The sequence below is a fragment of the Hydra vulgaris genome, chromosome 09, assembly GCF_038396675.1.
Source record: "Hydra vulgaris chromosome 09, alternate assembly HydraT2T_AEP".
Classification (NCBI taxonomy): Eukaryota; Metazoa; Cnidaria; class Hydrozoa; order Anthoathecata; family Hydridae; genus Hydra; species Hydra vulgaris.
The window spans coordinates 17,215,817-17,232,262 of NC_088928.1; the positions used below are offsets into that span (position 1 = coordinate 17,215,817).

At 26.5% G+C, this 16,446-nt stretch overlaps 1 protein-coding gene across 2 annotated transcripts in view; it reads left to right on the plus strand.

Annotated features, from left to right (window-relative positions):
• The window catches only part of LOC100213404 (autophagy-related protein 2 homolog B), a 92,847-nt gene that overhangs the window by 37,747 nt on the left and 38,654 nt on the right, over window positions 1-16,446 (plus strand). For both annotated transcript variants that reach the window (XM_065804892.1, XM_065804893.1), the window contains exons 9-17: window positions 133-427; window positions 5,645-5,807; window positions 8,518-8,649; window positions 8,722-8,919; window positions 10,543-10,646; window positions 10,834-11,006; window positions 12,455-12,551; window positions 12,930-13,092; window positions 15,293-15,435. In XM_065804892.1, the coding sequence (XP_065660964.1) occupies window positions 133-427; window positions 5,645-5,807; window positions 8,518-8,649; window positions 8,722-8,919; window positions 10,543-10,646; window positions 10,834-11,006; window positions 12,455-12,551; window positions 12,930-13,092; window positions 15,293-15,435 (1,468 nt within the window). The remainder of the gene's footprint in view (window positions 1-132; window positions 428-5,644; window positions 5,808-8,517; window positions 8,650-8,721; window positions 8,920-10,542; window positions 10,647-10,833; window positions 11,007-12,454; window positions 12,552-12,929; window positions 13,093-15,292; window positions 15,436-16,446) is intronic.

A 16,446-nucleotide genomic window follows, 5' to 3' on the forward strand; every position in this document is an offset into this window, starting at 1 on the left:
ATATTAATGAGGAATTAGATAAACTCCACCATTATGTAATCTTATTTAACAGAGAAATTTTTGTGAAAAAATTTGATTAAACATCTTGACACTATTGATTGAATCATAACTCGTTTAAATTTTTTTTTTTAGCACCAAAATGTTCTGGTTTCCATTCATCTTCAAATGTTGGGCTAGCTGGAATCAGTTTATTAGATGATTCTGTTGATGTCACACACGTTAAACTTCGATCTAATAATATCATATTTATCCTTCTACACCAAGATCCTCTCACATATCCACAACATGGTGGAAGTAATAGTTTGACAGAAATGGTTGATAAATTTTTCTCTCAGGTCCAGCAATATTCTATGCAGAGCCTATTTGGTTTAAATGCTGAACAAATTCGTGAAAGTTTATTAACTATTTGTTGTTCAGATCATTTAAGGTAACTATGACTGTAATATTTTACAGCCACTTTTAAACAACTTGCAAATTTAAGTGAAAAGTTTAAATAAGAATTAATGTCAAAAGAATTTAAATAAATAGGTATTAAGCATTCCACGGAGATCAGTGTGATTTTTCATCTCATTTGTCCACGCTTAAGTTTTTTATTCAGACAACTTGGTCACAGTTGTTTGCACTTTCTATTAGATAAGGCATTTCAATACTTTGAGGAAAAAATTAAGTTTCAAAAAGAAAAGAAAGCAAATTTAACAAGAAATTTAAGAAATTGAAATGAATCTAAAAAAAAAAAATTTATTAATAATTTGTGTACTATTTTTATTTTATTTTCTTTAGTTTTTGTTATTTTCCGCAACAACAATGGAAAAAGGCCAAACAAACAAAAAAAACAAAAAAAATATCAGTTTTAAGTTGACATTAAAAATTTTCTTAGATTTGTTTTTTAAAAAGGAAAGCCAAAATAAAAGTTGCTATTTGTAAAATTTATTTGTATAATTTTAATGTAACAAGTATATACTGTCCTCTTTATGAATACAGCTATGTAATGCATGCCTATATGTTGGTATACACTCATATGTTGGTTTGTTCATGTATGTATATTAGGGTGTCCCAAAAAAACAATTTTTTCACAAAACCAGAAGGTTTGAAACATATCCTGGTTATATACCTTAAAAAAAAGAAAAAAGCAAAACTTTAGGTCTCCAAACCTTTAGGAAGTCTTAGGTGTAGATTTCCATTTTTTTTCAAAATATTTTATATTTTAAGAAATATAAAAAAACCAAAGAAGAAAACAGTTTATTTCGCTTCAAAATATTTATTTTTTATTTTAAATAAATTTACATCTAATCAAAAATAATTTATACTATGGAGTTATGCTGTTCAAATTTACTCTTTTTCATCATTTTATCTACTTTTTTTCTATTCTCTTTAGCAACCACCATGATGTTTTGTCTCTGACTTTCAATATGACTGTCTGCTAGAAAATGTTGCACAAGACAAATATTTCTTTCAGAGCAGTCATTTGTGCACTGAGTATTTGAAACAAAATCTTTAAAAAACTTAAAGCTAGGATGAAGATCCACAAACTTTCCATCAGAAATCCAAAACAATATATCTTGTATATTAAGATCAAGTATGAAAAAAATATAAATTTGTTGACATCTTCTATCTCCTCCACTGACATAGATTGAAGTTTTTTACGAGTTGTTAAAGCATCAATAAATATATCCCATTTACCATAAATCTAGCCTCATGACAAGCAGGGGGTTGATGAAGGTAGAAATTTGGTACTTCGTTACCCAAATAGAAAGAACCAAGTTCACATAATCTTATATATTCTGTTCTTATCTTAGGAAAAAATTTCAGGGTAATGACGTTTCCTATGTATTCTTTAGCCTCTTGCACAATCTGGTACAAGTAAGAATTGTTTTTGAAAATATTGAAATTAAATCTATCTAATGAGCTAATGTCTTCATTGCATACCTGAAAATTTTCAAGCCAATGTTTTTTAAAATTAGAAAACATTTTTTTTGTGCCTTAGTCTTTCCTGTTAGTGCTTGCACTAAATGACTGATGTGTCTCTCATATATGTGTCAGCAACATAAAAGCCACATAATGTGCTTTCCGACAACACACCTACTTGTAAGTTCAATTCCTCCATTATGTGCACCAGTGTTTGAAGCAGTTGTGTCAGTACAAACAGCAAAAATGTTATTATCAATTTCAAAATCTTATAGTACCTTTTTTATTTCTTTTGCTTGGCCTTTACCTTTAGATGAATTTGCCTGGAACACTCTTAGCAGAATATCACTACTATTATCATCCTCAGAAGTTGTCACGCTTCCTGCAATCCTTTCCATTTTAACAGTAATATTATTTTTAAGATCCCATTCATTGCACAATTTACTATCAAAGTGAAGCAAGAGTTTCTTACCGATCAAAACATTTTTATAACTCTTTCTAATTTCTTCACCTTTGCTTTTGATGGTGTGAAATCTTTTTCTGTGGGTTCCTGAATTTGACAAAACAATATTTTCCAAATCATGCCCTGCATACTTCAAAATTGAAGAAAGAATTGCTGTATGACCCCTCACACCAAGATAAAATCTTGCAGCGACTTCACATGTAGCTTTTATTAATCCATCCCCTGATATTGAGAGGTGCAGCTCATCAGATCCTTTTTTTTTTTTTTGATAATGGTACAGGGGACTTTTTATCTTCTTCACTAGATAGATCAAAAAATGAATTATTAGATGAATTTGACTCAAAATATCTGTGTCAAAGCCGAGACAAAATCATTTTCAAATAAATTTTTGTCCTCTATGAATATTTCAAGTTTTTTATCTAACTCATTTCTACGTTCAATTCTCTTCTGATAAATCATATCAATATCCTCAGTTAAAGCCATTTTTCTAGTAGACTTTTGGTCAATTAGGAATTTAATGTCCTTTTTAATGGCATCAGGAGTTCGATTGCGCTCTGTTTTGATTTTCCTTACAATATTTTTGCAGCCTTTGTCAAAAAGTTCATTTGAAGTTTTTTTATAGTTGGTTTCGAGAATTGAAAGAGTTTCTTTTGAAGAGAAGCTCAATCTAATATAGAAAAAAGTAAAAATAAACAACAAAGACATAATTAACATATTTATAACTTTAAAAGATGCTAAAATTTAAAAATATTCATTTATTGTAAACAAAATAAGAAATTCTTACTTTTTGAGATCTATTTGCTTTCTCCATTTTTTGTTGAGCTTTTCAATCTTATCTCTAATGGTCCAACTTTTCATCAAGAAGTCTTTTTGAATTCCCGCTCTGGACCAGATATTTACCACTTCTTTGACAAGACAATCTTTAATACTTGTCTCACATTTTGCACCAGGGAGTTGACATATTAGTTGATACCCTCCTTTCTGCATGGAGCAACTAATATTTGATTTTGTTGACTTATATCTTAATTGCTTTGAGGAAATAATATGGCAATATCTTCTTAAAATGTCACTATTTGTTGGTAACTTGTATTTGGGAAGCTCTAAAATTGGTCTGTTCAAAAGATTCAATGGTCTCCTTGGGTTTTCTACTATGTTTTTATTTTTTTTTTCCACATCAAATTTTCTTTTTTTACAGCTTGTTCTTTTGCATAGTTTATTGTTTATTTCCATATTAATATTTATATATCTAAAAAACAAACTTTATTACTATATTGCTTTTAATAATATGTTTTATCTATTCTATATGGTATTAAAGTACTTACTTATTTATAAATTCAAAATAAATAAATCAGAAAGAGGTAGAAGTGTATCATTTAGGTGAAAAACCATATAAAAAAATCCAAGAATGCCGGTTTTTCAGTTTTTACACCTAACACTTCTAAGGGCCTACAAACCCTTAAATTTATTTCAAACCCCAAATTTTTTTTTTTGGGACACCCTAATGCATATATGCGTATCTACCTCATAGGCTTTACTTTCTACATCACTTGTTCAATTATATAGTTATATTTATTTGTTCATCAGTATAAGGAGATTACTTCATACTCGGAATGGCCGTGGTTCGAATCCCACCACTGTCTATTTTTCATTGTTTTCCTTTCAAATCCCGCTGTTCATGTATTTTTCTGTTGTATATTTTTGAATGACTCATCTCTTCACATTCAGATTTCTTATACCATTTAAGCCTCTCAATGTATTTTTAAGTAAGGTGCACACACATATACATAGTTTTTAGACTTCAATTATGCCAACTGTCTACACATTTTTCACATTCCTGTACGTTTTTTATCCACAATCTTTTAGCTCTTTGTAATTTTGAATACCTATTGCTTTTTAACATTTGACTCAGTGGGCTTAGTTTTACCTGCCCCCACCCTTTTTGTCTACTATGTTATCGGTGAAATATACCAAAAAAATTATCATAAATAAATCTTTCCTTGAATTTTGTGCTTTTATACTGGACATCTGTCTAACACCTTTTAATATGTTTTAGCTAACTTTAATATAATCTTTTCTCCTTCTTCCCTGAGGCTCCTACGGCTGTATGTGTTCCACTAATGTAACTGGTTTTTGGTTGCAAATGGTAAATGGTAATGTAACAAGTACATGTATTGCAAAAAAAAATCTTTTGAAATACTAAATTTAATAACAACCGCCCTAAAAAAAAAAAAAAAACAGTCAAATTATTTAAATTATTAATTTTTTTCTTTTTTTTTTTATTAAAATTTACTTTAATTTCCAATTTTATTAGTTTTGCTTCCTCTGTTTTTAAAACTTAGTTTTTTCAGCAAAATATTGAAATATAGTAAAACTTGTAAACAGCCACGAACAAGCTGTCTAAATTAAAAACAAAAGCAAACAATATGAAAAACCACACGCGTCTCCTGGGAAGGCTTTTTATAATGATACATAAAATCAGTTTAATTTTTAACATTTAATTTTAACATTTTTTTAACAATTTAAGTTTAACAGTTTAATTTTAATCATTCATTTATACATTTCTTTTGTTAAAAAGTTAATATTATTAATTATTTTTAAAGATGGCAGCTGCTATTATAATTATAGCTTAGTTTATGGCTTAGTGCCATGGTATTAAAATTACTGTACAATTACCCTATGCTTTTACTACTCAGTTTTTATAGTTTCAATTAGGTGTATACACCCGATTATAATGTATAGTATCACTAACCTCTAAATATGCTTGCAGAAAACAAATCTTTGGAGTAGATGAACACCATCATTACTTTTTTGGTTCTTTCATGGACACAAAAGGATAAAACAAAATAAGTTTTGGTGTTGAGTATGACTCAACACCAAATTTATTGTGTTTTAACTGTCAAAACTGTACAGCACTTAGCATCACATGTTGATATTTACTGAAAACTATGTTGTTAGTAAATATCAACATTAACTATTATGTTCCTCTTTCAAAAATTAATTATTAATTTTGGTAATTGAATAAGAAACTGAAGTAGTTACTTGAAGTAGTTAATTGTTAAATGAAATAATGGAAACTAAAAACTAAAAACTTGCCTTTAGTTTCCTTTATTTCAAAGTGTAACTCAAGTCAAAGTGTATAAAGCATAAATAGAATTATACTTTTTTTTACCCAAAACCCACCCCTTGATTTTTGTGCTTTTAGTTGCAAGTGTCCCTAACTCATTGTTATATGCATGTACAATTTATAACATGTCATTTTACTTTATTTATTTTCAGGTTTTTGGCATCTGCAGTTTACTCAGATTCTGAGTATAAAACAGTTGTAGGTTCCACTTCCTCTTCAACAAACATTGTTATTGGCAAAATTGCAGTTGACGAAAATCTTTACGGAAATGATAATAAAAATAACCGCTTTGTAAAGCCATACAGCCAGAGTAAAGTTAGTTTTTAAAAAAAAGTCTTATTAAAAAACAAGGCATAACACCTGCAGTAGAAAAACATAAAATGTGTGTACGTTGGTGTCCTAATATATATATATATATATATATATATATATATATATATATATATATATATATATATATATACATATATATATATATATATATATTAAGATATATATATATATATACACACACATACACAGACCTTGGCAGGAGCTTTTGCTTTTGCTCTTGCACACACTCCCCTAAAATGGTTAATCTTGCAAAAGTATAACTTTTTCTTTTAAAAATATAATTATCATTATAACTAAAAAAAAAAAACACAAAGTCATTTTTATTAAAAAAAAAGCTAATTGCATAATTAATTGCAATCCTTTTTAAAATTTTGTATTGAACAAGCAATTCTTTTAATGTATAAACAGATAGCTTGTGCAAAAACTAAAAGCTCTCGTAAGAAACTGTTTAAAGGACCAGCATGGCTTGCCATATGTGTTTTAGGAGAGCTTTTCTCCGCTCTCGTGCTCACTCCTGCCAAGGCCTATATATATATATATATATATATATATATATATATATATATATATATATATATATATATATATATATATATATATATATATATATATATATATATATATATATATATATATATACATACAGTAGCATCCAAAAGTAACCGGACAAGAGCATAACTTGAGATAACTTTTGAATGAAAAGTCCAATTTCTTTCAAATTTTCACTGAAATGTCAAAAAATTGATTACAAATCTAAAAACAAATGAGTTTTCACTAAATCTAAGCAATTTAATCTTAAAAGTTCATTTAATTAAAATATGCGCGTGCGAAAGTATCCCGACAAAAAAAACAAACTTGAATAAGATTTTTTTTTTAAACATTTTTTAAATTGAAAATGCTTTATTTTAAAGTATTGCTTTACTACTTTTTCGGGAAGCCCTTAGCATTAATTACTGCTTGACAGTGACAAGGCATTGAGTCCACAAGCTTCATAATTACAATAATTTTGATTTTTTCCATTCTTTTTTCAGAGTATTCAATAAATCACGTTTACTTGTTAGTTTTCGACCTGAAATTTGTGGATCAATGAGCTTACATAGACATTCAATAGAATTAAGATCAGGACTTTGCTAAGGCTATTCAATTAATCGAGTTTCATTGGTTTTGAAAAAGTTTTTCACAAGGGTTGAAGTGTGCTTTGGGTCATTGTCCTTTTAAAACATCCTTCGTTGAGGCATTTTGTCTTTACCATGTGGTAGCATAACATTCTTAACTATATATTTGTACATATTTTTGTCCATTATGCCATCAATCAAATGGATAGGAACGATACAATCTCTATTCAAGTTAGCCCAGTTCATAACGTTTTGACTTATGTGCTTTACTGTTGGTAGCTGGTATTTAGGATCGTTTTTATGGCCTTTTGGTCGACGGACATATCTAATATTATCAGATCCAAATAACATAAACTTAAATTCATCACTAAAAAATACTTTCAATCGCTATTTTCTTTCCCAAATCAAATGTTCATTAGCAAATCTTAAGCGTGCTTTTCGATTCTTTATATAAATAAAAAGTTTCTTTGTAGGATGTCCTCCAAGTAGATTTGCAGACCTTAAAAGACGTTTGATTGTGTCAACACCACATTTTTCATTATAAAGTTTTTTAATTACAGCATTTACCAAGACAGCATTTTGCGTGGAACATTTTTCAGGGTTCGAGGATAGATATTTCAGTAGGATAATGACTCAAAAGACACTTCAACCCTTATAAAAGACTTTTTCAAAAACAAAAAAATTCAATTAATGGAATTGACGTAGCAAAGTCCTGACCTTAATTCTATTGAACATCTATGGAAACACATAGATTGACGAATTTCATGTTGAAAATCAGCAAGTAAATTTGATTTATTGAATATTCTGAAACAAGAATGGTGAAAAATCAAAGTTATTGTGATTACGAAGCTGTTTGACTCAATTCCTTGTCACTGTCACTTAGTAATTAATGCTAAGGGCTTCCCGACAAAGTACTAAAGCAATTTACTTTAAAATAAAGTATTTTCAATTTAAAAAATGTTTAAAAAAAAAACAAATTCAAGTTTTTTTTTTCTGTCCGGATACTTATGCGGAAATTTTAATTAAATGAACTTTTAAGATTAGATTGCTTAGATTTAGTAAAAATTTATTTGTTTTTAGATTTGTAATCAATTTTTTGACATTTCAGTGAAAATTTGAAAGAAATTGGACTTTTCATTCAAAAGTTATCTCAAGTTATACTCTTGTCCGGTTACGCTACTATATATATATATATATATATATATATATATATATATATATATATATATATATATATATATATATATATATATATATATATATATATATATATATATATATATATATATATATATACTATATATATATATATATATATATATATATATATATACACTATATATATAGTATGTATGTATATATATATATATATATATATATATATATATATATATATATATATATATATATATATATATATACACACATATATATATATATATATATATATACTATATCTATATATACTATATATATATATATATATATATGTATATATATATATATAAATTTATTTACTAATTTACGTACAAATATTTATGTATAATTTTGTATACTTATCTTATAATTTCATTTAGATTTTGCATTTTAAATACCAAGAAGATTCCCCCCTTTATTCTGGTCCCCCCTTATACTCTGGTTCTCTCCTTGGAAATCAGTCTCCATGCTTTAAGTTGAAAATAAACAGTGTGGTGAAAGCAAATACATTAGTAAATAAGTTTTTTCATATTTTTCATATTTAAATACTTTTTATATATTTAATTCTTTTATTTGATATTTAGGGAGTCCAGTCTCGTAACTCGTTTCCTCCAAAGTTCAGCATTGAAGTTGATGCTAGTGAATTAAACATAGAAATTGATTTAAGCATGAGAGACAGGATAATTTCGTTAATATCTCCAGCGCCACTATACAAAATGAACAATGCTTCACATGACAATGCTCCATTCATGTATGCTTCTTTAGCAACTGGACATTCAGCTGTATGACTTTTTTTCATTTTTTTTTTATACATTTTCAGAAAACCTTTTTTTTTATTATATAAAAACTTAATGCATTTTTCTTTTTTATTTTAATCATAAAAGCTCAATAATTTGATGTTAGTAAACAAATAAACAACTTTTTAACAAATTCTGATACTGTTCTTTTAGCTACAAAATAGATCAATAATCTAAAAATATTTTTCATATTGATATTTTAGTTTTTTGTGAATGACTTTGAATCAATTATTAATTTTCTCACACATCAAAAAATATTTTATAATTTTTTAGTAAACACTTAAACAGATTGCATTGACATTTCAACTTCTACCTTGATTGTGGTGTGTAAAGATTATCATGCATTCTTTGAAAAATAATTCATCTAAATAAACAACCTTAACAATATGTTTGTTCAGTTTTTTTCCAAGAGTATGATTTTTTGATGATTAAATTATTTATCACCAAAGAATGTTACGCTTTATTGCTCATAAATGTAATTAACATGTTTATAAATAATTAAATAATAAATTGAATTTGAAATGACCACCTTCTGCTCCTACACACTGCTTCTAAAATTTTAATGTTGTGTACCAAAGTTAAGATCTTTTTCCTATTACATTGACTGCTTTAATGCCTTAAAACTTTTATAAGGATTTTGATTCATAGCATCAAAATCCCCATAAAAGGGAATATATATTTTTCTATTTTAGTTTTTTAAAATTTTAATTTTTTAGTTATGAGTTCCCCCTCTCCCCCCACCCTTCTCCCTCTTCAAAATAAATAAATAAATAAATTTCGAATTCAGAGCGCTGGCTTTTATTTTTGATCCAAAGGATCATTTCTGAAAATATTTCACTCATTCAAAAATAAATTAACAATCTTAAGCTCTATGTTTAGGAACAGAATTTATTTGAAACATTTAGTTTCCATTTTCAATGTATTGATTAGCCTATTGGAGAACAACAGCTTAGGAAATATATCCATAAATGTTTTTTGTTGATTTCTCTCCTTGATCCACAAAAGCTATAAGGGTTTTCTACTTCTATTTAATGCTTGTAATGTTTAGCCTTAAAGTTTTCTCTATCTGTTTTTTTATTCATTTTTTACAATTCAACTTGCATAAAACACTAATTGTTAAAAATATTTTTGATTGAGAACTTTTAATTTTGTTACCTTTATTTCTTAATAATCTGACCCTTGGTATGTTCATTGATTACTTTTTTCTTCTCCCTTAATGGTGTTTGTTATGAAATTGAACTTTTTTGCAATTACCTCACAGTCACATTCGTGCATTCCCTGTTCATGTATCATGTATTGTTTTTGCGCAATCTCTGTTCATGTACTATGTATTGTTTTCTTTTTATTTAGACTTTTTCTAAAAAATAATGAAATTCATTTGAAAGGTTGTAATTTAAGGTACAACACAATATACATGTAAAAAAAAATTCAAATAACTTTTTAATCAGGACTAATCAAACTTTCATATTATTTTATTTCATATTATTCTTTTTTTTTTTTTTTAAGTTTTTTTGGTGTTATAGTTGACAAAAAAATTTTTTTGATAAAAAAGTTACAAAAAAGGTTTTTAATCTCAAAGGAAAATTTATACAATTTCTTTTTTCTTAGAATCAGCAAACTGCTTTTCGACAGGCAATGGATGATAGTCCTGTTATAACAGATAAGAAGACAGATATAACTATTAGATGTCCCTTTCTAACAGCTGTAATAAGGTTTTTAATTTTTGTAGTCATAAAATTTTATTTATTGTATAGAGACTGAGGTGAGTAGCATGAGTAAGCTGCCATAGTGTATTAAATTGATATTGACAGAAAATTTTTAGAAAGGTAAATATAGCTAGAATATATCAATTTTTTTTTTGATTTTTGCTAAAACTCTTTTTTTTTTTTGTAATTTTAGAATTCCAATACCTGATTTGCAGTCAAACAATGATATTGATAAAAGAACATGGTGGAGAAAGACAGTACACAAAGAAAGTCTACAAGTTCAAATCTATAAGGCTGAATTTAAAACATCGATTTCCTCTATGCTATCAGCTTTATCTTATGAACTCTTTTTTAAGTCATGCAAAGGTATTTGTTTTATTAATGATATATTTTGATTAACTTTGAATAATTGTCAAATTTATAAGCAGTAATGATTTTAAATGTAAAATTACTACTAGTTTTTTATATTAGTTTTTATTCTTTTTGTTAATTTTATTCTTTATCACATAGTAAGTTTTTAGCACATGATATTTCAGGAATATTTTAAAAACTGATCACTGAAGTTTTTTCTGCCAAAAATTAGTTTTAAAAGAATCAGTTTCAATGAGAATTAAAAGTTGTTAAGAAATTTAATTTTGTTCTTTTCATTAAAAACTAATAAATTAAGATTCATTAACAATTTATTGTGAAGTAAACTTTTTATTGTTTAAAAAAAGTAAAATAAAGAACATATTGATTTATTTTCTTATAATATTAAGACCCTTAGCATACATATATTTAACATAAAAAAACTCAGTAAAAATAAGTGAAAATAATACCCCCTAACAGAGCTGTTTTCTTTTTCCTGTTTTTTTTTTCTCTTTGCTAAAAAACTATTGTAAGTGTACCAAATTGTAGCAAAAGCAATTTGTTGGCCTAACTATAAACTTTTCTCTCCACATAGTCTCAATCAGATTGTTGTTTCTATATTTATTGCGCTTTGCTGATATAATCGACATAATTATTACACTATTAACATAATTATTGCAGTGTGCAATATTATTGCACATTGCTGATATAATTGACATAATTATTGTAATGTGCAATAATATTGCACATTGCTGATATAATTGACATAATTATTGCAATGTGCAATACTATTGCACATTGCTGATATAATCTACATTGTTGTTTCAGCAATGTGCACATTGCACATTGCTGATATAATCTACATAAGAGATTATTTTATAAGAATTAGACTTTATTTTATTCCACAGACAACAGAACATAGCTTTTGCATGATATGTGTGAAAAAAGAAGATTTTCTAGAATTATAAATCAAAGAAGATAAATAAAGAAAGGCTTCAGTTAGTTAAATGTTTACATGTTAACAGTTAATTAAATCATGTTTACATGTTAGGAAAACTTGTTTTGGAATATGACAAGAATGCAAAAATTACATTATTACTAGTGATCAACCAAAATTCTGATTTAGTATCGGTTTCAGCTGAGTTTTTAATCTATTTTAAAAGTAAACAACAAATGTAAATAAATAACACGTAAAATTGCATTTTTAGATATAATTTTTTAATGAAATTAATTTTGTTTAACCAAGATTTTAGTTTCTTTTAAATGTTTGTCGAAATATCGGTTTTGGTTTTAGTATTAATCTAGTATACCCAAATTTTTGGTTTATTTTTGTTACAATGTTTTCCTGTTTTGGTCAATCACTAATATATAACAAATTTTTTAACAAAAAAAATTATCATAACAGTTTTTTACAAAATGTTACTATGAATTAATAAGTAAATTAACTAAGTAGTATTTTATTACAGGTTTATTTGACTCTGGTGAGGATTTATATCATCTTTTTGATATTGATTGCAACTCAGAAGAAGGAGAGACTGGATCAATGAGTGTTGATGTTCCAAGGTTTTATATATATTTTTTTATTATTTTTAGACACTTAATGTGATTTGGATACTAAATTATTGAAATTTTTTTACTATATTTCTCTCTTTAAGACCAGGAGGGTCACCATAGTTAACAAGGCTACTTTTTTTTTTTATTGTTTACCCTCTTATAATTGTTTATCCTCTCTTATTTCTGCATTTATACTGTTCGATAAGTTTTAAATTTGCTTTTGTAATTTTTCTATTATTTACCTTTTTTATTTTATATATTACATATTTTACATATTTTTGTTTTAATTTTAAATTTTTTAGTCAATAAAAGTTGTGTTGGTTTCATTTTTGAATTCATATTCAATATAATATTCAATATATTCATATATCTCATTGAATTTTTTAGAATTTTAGTTAATCTATCATCATCTGTTTTACAATCTGTATTTGAGGAAACTGAGCAAGGATCAAAAAGTTCTTCACCTGATTCTTTTGAAGATCATTATCCTTGGATGAAATCTGAACCATCACCTTTCTCCAGTCAGCCAAATATGTACGAAAACATTGAGGTATTTTTACTTTTGTTTTCGCAGAAAGCATTTTCCAAACTTCAAAAGGTGATCTTAAAAAGTACATTAAATCTAATTTATTTGAAAGAAAATTTAAAAAACTGAACTGTAAAATTAATACTTTATATCATTCAAGAAAAAAAAATCAAATTTTTTACTTTCTCTTTTTTGATAAATCTTGCAAAATTAAAGTCTTTAATTTGTGAAGTAGACAATCACTAGTTTATTTATAAACATAATTAATAACGCTGTGGCAAATGTTTAAAGATGTCTATCACTATAAACTCTATTGTAACTAAAGTTGTTTTTTCCAAACAAATTCTAAATAGCTTAATAGAAGTAACTCATTATATTTTTTGACTATAAATAAAATCTGTAGTGAGTTTCAGAATCTTTATTTTTTCTATTAGATTTTTAATATAGGATGCCGACCTCAATCTTTTTGGGGTTGGCATCAAGTTGGCAAAAATTATTTGATACAAAGGTCTAACCATAAATATTTTCAGGTCAGCGGTTCGGTCGGCATTGCCGGATGCCAACCCTAATTCCAAGGGTTATATATATATATATATATATATATATATATATATATATATATATATATATATATATATATATCAGAACTTTTACACAATAATAAGCAGAAAAATTCTAAATTTTACTTCTGAAAAACTAAGTTTCTGAGATATTATTTTAGCATTGTAATTTTTTTACATCATGCACTATTCCAATTGAAAAACAAAATCAAAGATCTTTAAAAAATTTATTATGCTTTTTTTTCTATAATTTCTTTTCTGAAAATATATTTTATTTTTATGTTGCTCATCTCCCCAAGGCTGATCAGGTCAATACATTCAAGGAGGCTACTTAATTGTGGTTACAACCCTCTCTCAACTCTTTAACTCCAAACCTTGATGAACAATGATGCTGCAAGGAGAAATAAGTTGAGCATGGTACTACCGGAAATGTGGAGGGGGTTTGAGCTCAGAATTTCTTGCATATGAAGCAAGTGCTCTACCACTATACCACTACTGCATTATTACAATTAAAACAGTTCATTTATTTGTAATTATAAATGAATAAAGTTACCATTATAAATTTTAAAACTTCAATTCAAGGCTACTAAAAGCCTTAGCTGTCATTGGGTAATTAAGTATATGTTTAAGATCATAACACACCAAATAGGGAGTTTCTTTTTAAAACCTACTCTTTTTTTCACTGTTACTCATTACTAGGGCATGCAATACCGGTTTGGTTACTACAGATAGTACATGTATTTGCTTGTATAATGCCACTGTTTGTTCTCTAATTGTTCTCTAACCGGTATTAATACCAAATTTTTTTGTATTGAAAATGACTGTTTTGTTGTGATGACACCATCGCAAGAAACAGTTTTAACATTAAACACAAACTCCATGATATTATTTGTTAAAAATTAGCAAAATTTCCTCAAACTTTAAACATTACCAATAATGTATTTGATTTCTAAAATTAGGCAAATATCATAATGACAGTATTTTTTTTATAAATTTTTCAATAACCAATCTTTAAAAAAAAAGATTTTTTTCTTTTTTTACATGAATTACAAGCCTAAAAAAAAATATTTTTTTTTTCACATAAAATGAAAACTCTTTATTCTCTCTAATTTCAACTCTTTTTGGCTTCTTCATCACAATAAATGAGAAATTCAAGCTTTATTTTCTTCTTGATTACATTTTATGTAGAGAGTTTTTTGACACCATTTTAAAAATAAAAAATAAAATAATTTACAACTTTGGCTTAACTTTGGTTAAAATGGTTTAACTCTTTTGTGTATTCATTAGCGCTTATATTCTTTTATTTCTACAAATGTTTTTTTTTACTGTATTCACCTCAACAAGACAAAAGCAACTCAAATTATTGCAAGTAAATAAGTTATCGAAATTTAGATTATTTTAACATTAGTGAATTGCAAGGATTTTGATCATATTATTAACTCCATTTTTTTTTTTTTTTTTTTTTCTAAAGTTTTTTTTTATCATTATAATCATATAAATATATATATATATATATATATATATATATATATATATATATATATATATATATATATATATATATATATATATATATATATATATATATATATAAGTATTATTTATGGTTTGTAATTATATAAGTATAATGATTAATTTTTATGGCACATTAAAGTATTATTTAGATGGTGACACCTGCTTCTAAAAAAGAAATGAATGCTTTTCAAGAATTTGCAACTAAAAACTCAAAGTTTACAGTGAATTGCTATTTTCCATTGTTGTCTGCTAACCTTCATAATCATGAAATCTTTGAACTGATTTACAACAGGTACTTTACTTTAAGTTTGAAGTGACAAAAACTTAAAGTTTTTTTTTAAAAATAAAGATCACAATATTTTAACACCATAGTTACAAAATTACCAGCTTTTCTAGTTACACTATTGTTACATGGTTTTGCACACTTTAGTTGAAATTTTTTACAACTAAATAAATTATGCTTAAATGTGTCTGAAATGTATTGATGCAGTGTTTCATTTTCTCCTGTAATGGATGGGTGGTTGTGGTTGGGTAATTGTGGTTGGGTAGTTGCGGGCTTATTAACATGGACCTTTGACTTAGATAAATGACCCTATAAAAAGTAATCTAATGATGTTGAATCACATGATTATGCAATAATTAAGTTACTCTACAGGAAATATCTCATGCAGTATTTATGTTATTCTACAGGGTGTTTGGCATGTGGCACTTCTTAAAACCACTCATTTGTCTCATCATCATTACACATTAAAATGTCATTTTTACAAAATGACATTTTATTGCATTCACAACTTGATCAACCTTGTTTTTAAAAAAGCATAGTCTAATAATGCCTAAAACTGCACCAAAAAGTGACACATGGGTGCATTTATTTTTCACATGCCTGGGTTCTTGAAACTCCAAAACATGGCGATTAAAAATTAAATTAAATTTAAAATGTGCAATATTGTTTAGAATGATTTTACTAAAAAATGAGATCTAATTTATCAGTGTTAAATAATCCATTAAAAAAACTTTTTTTTCTGTTTATGTCTATTAGGCTTTAGTTCTTGCGTTGATTAAACTTTGTAAGCATGGAGATCTTTTGTGAGTTTAGGCTGCAGAGAACTTCTTGAAATTTATATTTTATGTCCACAATATAAGTTGATGTTTTATGATTTTCACCAACACACTCATGCACTGCTTTAAAATTGACATTTGAACAACTTGTTTTTGAATGATCATTTTGTTTAGTGAACAACTGATTCAATATCCCTGAATTTTCCCATCAATTTCTTCACAGTTAACAGAGTTAATATTTCAA